Genomic DNA, 6,000 nt, shown 5'->3' with positions numbered 1-6,000 from the left:
ATCCCTTAGTGACAGGAAATAAAACGGTTTTTTGCTATATAAATATATAGCGTCGTGCGGTCTGCCGTAACACGCTCTTCATTCCGCACAATTTGCGTACGCGCCGCAGACTGTTGTTTGTGTTTTTTTTTTAAAACCTCCTATTTGCATTTTCCTGCGCGAGGACCAGGAGCGTCACGAGCTGGACGACGACGTCGTCGAGGAGGAGGAGGACAGCAGCGCGGGATCAGCCGAGCCATCCACCTCCCCCCCCCCCCGCGCCGCCGCCGCGCGCGCCTCGAGATTTGACGTCACGTGTGCTCCTTTCCGTTTCTATAGCAACCTATTTCCCTAACCCCCTTTGTGCCGCCTCTCCTGGTAGCTTCCACAATGGTACAGCCAGCATCTTGCAGCACAATGGTTGCGAGGCGGTGAGCGGCGAGTGATTCAGCATCGCGTTTTCCGCTCCTCACCAGGCAGGCTTACCGCTTCGTTTCGCAGCGGCACATTCATTGTTCCGGGCTACCCGCCCCGCGCACCGCGGCTAACCGAACGCCGTCGTCGTGCCGCCCGCCGCGCAGAGCAGAGACTGAGTGTGACCGAGCCAGCAGCAGCAGCAGCAGCAGCAGCAGCAGCAGCAGCAGCAGCAGCAGCAGCAGCAGAGCGCCGTCCGACGCCGGGATGTTTTGAACACACAGGACTGCCACCACCACCGCACTCGGAGCGTCGTCAGCTGGCACGGAATGGTAGGTGAGCGCGCAGCGGCGGCCGTGGCGTGGTCCGTGGATGCGGGAACCCGCTCGCTCCAGTCCAGGGTGGGGTGATGATGAATATCGATCGCAGCAATAGGGAAGGTTAATGAAGTCGAGCGATGCGATGGATGGCCGTGAGTGCAGCTGAGCGCAGCGCCGGGCAGCCCTGCCTGCGCGCTCAGCTCCGTTTTCGGCGGTCCCTGCAGTGAAAATGCTCATTATCACATCATCATCGCGTTCGTTCAAAAATTATATAACATGAACGCATGATTTTGTGCAGCCTTGTGTGATCCTGCTCTGGAGCAAAGCGCCGCTGCCATCTCGTCCGCGCCTACGGCTACATGATCTTCTCACGTAGAGCCCGGTGACACTTCACACGTATTATAATTATGTGCGCTGGATAGACTCGGGCCTCCTTTTTTTGCATACATCTCAGTAATTATTCCCGCGACGTACTCAGCATCCCTGCCTGCCTCGCAGCGATAAAAAACAAAATCGTCAAGCTGATTTTACCTCCTTTCTCATGATCATGTGTTGTTGTTTACCCTTCAAGCCTATTTTCCTTTGTAGCCACTAGTAAATATAATCTTTATTCACTAGAATTTCAAACCGCCTCCTTATGTAATAGCCCAGGTATTTTGAATAATTCTCCCGTTATTTCTCTGTGCATAACAGTTTTTTTTTTTTTTCCTTCCAGCATAGCGACAGTTTTCCTTTTTCCAGATCATGTCATAACAGAATTTAAAACATTTAGTGGATGAATCATCATCTAGTTCATGTTCTGTTAACGGTTTCTGCAGCACACCTGGAGCTGCTCATTCACGCTTTGCCATGATCTACCTGCAATAATAATAATAATAATCCTTTTGCTGCCTTGACTGATTTTTGCCTTTCGTGCAAGGCTACCCCAAACTCGACAGCGATGCTTCTCCTCCCTTTAAAAATGGTTCGGTTTCTTCACGGCACTGATACGCTGGCAAGGTTTACAGTGTGAAAGTATGACAGTAAGAATGTGGCACAATGAAATGTCACTCCAGTTGGTTTAGCTTGGTTTAGATGAGTGGCAACGGTGAAAAGGGATTGTTTTTACACGTACCCATGCGGTCTGGTGACGAGAAGGAAATGCATCTCTTCCAGCCCAGTAATTGTTGTAAATGTAAGTAATATTAGGTAAAAATAGATCTGCTGCATGATGCTGCTGTGAGATAGCCCACGCATTAGGGTGTTTACCTTTGTTAACCCTTTGTTAATTGCTGTGTTTTACTCTATCCTCGATGCGACTTATAGCCATCTTTCTGAAGAGTACAGCAGCAAGAACGTTAGGATTGCAGCAACGTTTCAAAGATCATTCGTCGTTTGAAAGGCAGTGGAGAGGTGCAGGTGGAGGACAACATACCTATGGGCAACCGACAGAAAGCACTTTGAGGTCCTTTACTATGTTGCGACCGTGCGTAGGCCACCTCATATGTATTGCTCAAGTGGTTCTGCTGCTCGGTTTAAGGGAAACAAACAGCAGATTCTTTATTCGACAGGCATTTCCGTAAATACGTGCTGGAAAGCTTCCAGCCCTGCATTACCCAGTTGTTCGCTTGGTGATAATGACATGTTTTTACAATGACAAAGCCAGCAGGTTTGAGCAGCGCACCTCTTGTGAACTGGATTAGGTGACCGCTGCACGGTGTTGTTTTCTATTGACTGTGTCGTGAACATCGCGGCAACGTTTCGCTTGTTGCTTGCCCCGTTTTAACGAAAGCTATTTTACCGTTGGAGCTGAAATATTTTAGAAATGCATAGGTTGCATCGCCATACTCTCTCTTTTCAAAGATACGTTCCGCAATCCCTGACAGGGTCTTAAAATTCATGGAGTGAACACAGCCTCATTGGAATATAAGTGTTGAAGGTTCCTATTTTGTAGCTTTTATTTACAATGAGCACTTTGAATAATGGTATTTTTATGGATGATACACCAAAAATGCTGGTCAGACAAATTGATAGTAAGCTTTGACTTTCCCATTTCCCATGTTGTCATGTACGCAGATCATCTGTGTTGTTGTTACCATTGTGATGGGATGTTTTTGAAACTATAAATCTTGTACTGATGTGTGATATGTATAGTGATATGTATAGAGATCAACACTGTTGACAAGAGGTGGCTGCAGATGTCTTTCGGAAACTGGTGTCTGGAAAAACACTTTTCAACAGAATCTTAGGCAGACATTATTTTTAATTTCCATTATATTCATAATATATTGGAAACATGTTTAGATATATTTTATATATATACACACACACTATATACTGTATATGTATATATATGAAATACAGTATATATATAATGTCAGTTGGTTCTATTGCAGGTTAGTTGTCACCTAGAGCTTTAAGACACTTTCTCATGAGTCTGTTTGAAGACCCAGTCAAACCCAACCATTTAGTCACTGTAGAGGGAAATTATTTATGATGGAAGCCAGAGACAGGACAACATATGTAGCCAGCTATAAATGGTAGCACAGTACTTTGTGTGTCGTACATGTTCAGTTCATTCAAAAAGTATCAGTCTCAGTATTCATTCGTCAAGTAATCATCCTGTCATCCCATCCAGGGTGTACTTCGCCTCACACGGTTTGCACCCAGGATGTGCTCCAGACCATCATGGCCCATCATAGTGTTATGGATAGATGGTTGAATGAGTTACTTAAGTGGTAATATTCAGTGTCTTTCTGTCAGCAATTCGAGTTGGGCCGGATGAACAGTTTGGGATCCTCTGGGGTTAAGTTGCTGAGATGGAACATGAATACTACTGATTTTGTGATGTGTCACACCTGATGTAGCCTCAGATAATTTATGTAGGACTAAAAGCCAAGAAGCTGGCTGGGAACCTTCCCATGAGGACAGGGCAGTCCACCGTAACATCAGGTAAAATATGGTACAGCCCAGGCACTAACAAGAAGCCGGAGAAGGGTAGTTGTGAAATGACCAGTTACAAAATTCACAAAGTTGTGGAACTCTTATCATTGTTGCCTGGGATGAGAAGCATGGTCTGGAGGGGAATTTTATATAGATTTGCTGTGTTTGAGGGAAAACAGCAATATGGAAGTTATTTCTGAGAAAGTCCAAGCCATGTGACAGAGACTGGAGTTCAACTCTTTGGTTAACTTTTGGGGATAAAAATGAATAGAAATAAATTTTTCCATCAAATTGGTTAATTTTTTTTATTTTTTCTGTTAGTGAGGAGGGGATTATCTTTTTGCATGTATGCAGTCCAGTCTTGGCCATTTAAATATGTAAGAGTGTATGGTGTCTTGTTAGATATTTTTTGATTGTTTCCCATATGGGTGTTAGAACTCCATTTTCTGAGTTCTAGCCAACAATTAATTACACATCAGTGCAAAAGGATTTGGAGCACAAGCCATGTTCCTTTGTGTTCAGAGATTGCCAGTTTTAGATTATTAGATATTGAGCCAAGAGTTTGAAAACTTGATTTTCAAAGTGGACCGCTGTGCTGTCCTGCTTGGGGAGATTGCCAAAGAATTCATGCAGACTACTTAATCCACTAGAATATGGCAAAGAGAAAGTATTATTAGTTGCATCCTCTGAAAATCAACGCAAACGTTCCCAGTATTGTGAGTAAACAAACTGTTGATCGGACTGTCCATCGTTAAACCACATTCGCATGGTGAAAGCATTGTACTTAATAACGTAATAGTCTTCAGTGACAATTTTGGCGTTGGAGTTATTATTTAAAGATCGTTTTTATGCATCCGTGACAAACGTCTAATTTTTCTAAGTCAACGAAAGATAGCTGTGCTGACTGTTGCTTGATTTATACGGTATATTCCATTCCAGCCTGCACATTTCTTTACTGATATCAGTCCATGAGTTCAAATATGGGCCGTACTGAAAAACAAATTATTTCCAGGACGATTTCGAAAATGTTTTATATCTTGGTAGGTATCTTCCAGCAGTATTACAGTTTACTATAGAATTAACTAGCACAAACAAGCACAAATCACCTTTCAGCAGAGATTAGTGATGTTATTAGCAATTTTATCACGTTTTCAGAATTTTGATTTGTTAGATTACGTTCAAATTAATAGGACAAATTTATGAGTCCTACTCTGTACTGTCTCGACTCTCGAGACATTTGAGGTGGGATTTGAAGTTTTTAGTGCTAGGTTTTATGTTCCCTCTGGTTTATGGAGTACTGTGTACAGACTGATAATCTTTCAGCCATAAGTATTACTTTACGAAATAGTGAAAAGTGCCATGTGAGATGATGGTACAATTTTTGCTGTTTATGTACTTGCTAAAATTATTTCAGACATTCCTATTGTGATTTATTATTACTGTAAAATATACTGGTACAACAACACACTAATAAACATATTTAGGATTGGTTACATGCATTACATTTACGTTTATTCATTTAGCAGACGCTTTTGTCCAAAGCGACGTACATCTCAGAAAAAGTACAATTTATGCATTACATTAAGAGAAGGAGACGCAGCTGCAGACATGAAAGTCTCAAGCAAATCTAGTTTGTTCCCTACCACTTGCTGCACCGAGGTTCATCGGCTGGTTCATGCTTATTGGCATGTGATAATTTACACTTTTAAAAGCCCACCTTGAGGGTGAAACTGCAAGGCTACTGAGATGTATTGCCGTCGTCACCATTACAGAAATAGAGCTGGACACTACAAGAAGCAAATGTCCACAATAGTGGGCACCATTTATGCACAAAGAAACTGTGGGACATTGCTGACACCTTGAACTTGTCAGAACTTTGCTTTATTGACACCACTTATTGTTATACATAATATTTCATTATAATATTTTAGTGGGGACATGTGTATAAACAGCAGGTATCAATTTAATAATACACACCTACGGGGTATATTTATATAGCCTAGGAAATGTTCTGATTTGACATCCATCAGAAATCTGGTGAAGCCTAAATTTGGATTTCTGGATGATGAATTTTGGATGCTGAATCCATAATCTTTTTTTTAAAGGCGAGCAGGATAACACGTACAAGGAATATAAACAGGTTTACATTTTTAGGCAAATATGCAATTTGCTGCCTCAAGTGATTAATTTATAAAAATCACTGTAGGCTTCTGTCTCATCTTATCATAGATAATTCCATTTCAGTGCTCATTTTGACAGTGTTGAAAATAAAGTGCTCATTATCATTGAAAATATAATTGTGTGCTTTGGGAATGTTGTAGCCTAAGGCAGTAAGGCAAATATCCTGTCAAATACGACATTGTGT

General features: G+C 42.2%; 1 protein-coding gene across 5 annotated transcripts in view; it reads left to right on the top strand.

The window, feature by feature from the left end:
- Positions 1–620: 620 nt before the first annotated feature.
- Positions 621–6,000, top strand: part of mapk10 (mitogen-activated protein kinase 10) — a 62,932-nt gene continuing 57,552 nt past the window's right edge. For all 5 annotated transcript variants that reach the window (XM_018754568.2, XM_018754561.2, XM_018754587.2 and 2 more), the window contains exon 1: positions 621–725. In XM_018754568.2, the coding sequence (XP_018610084.1) occupies positions 723–725 (3 nt within the window). In that variant the 5' untranslated portion in view covers positions 621–722. The remainder of the gene's footprint in view (positions 726–6,000) is intronic.

Source organism: Scleropages formosus, chromosome 6 (assembly GCF_900964775.1).
Source record: "Scleropages formosus chromosome 6, fSclFor1.1, whole genome shotgun sequence".
NCBI classification, from domain to species: Eukaryota; Metazoa; Chordata; class Actinopteri; order Osteoglossiformes; family Osteoglossidae; genus Scleropages; species Scleropages formosus.
Note: the sequence above shows the minus strand (reverse complement) of the source record. Positions and strands in the feature narration are given on the sequence as shown.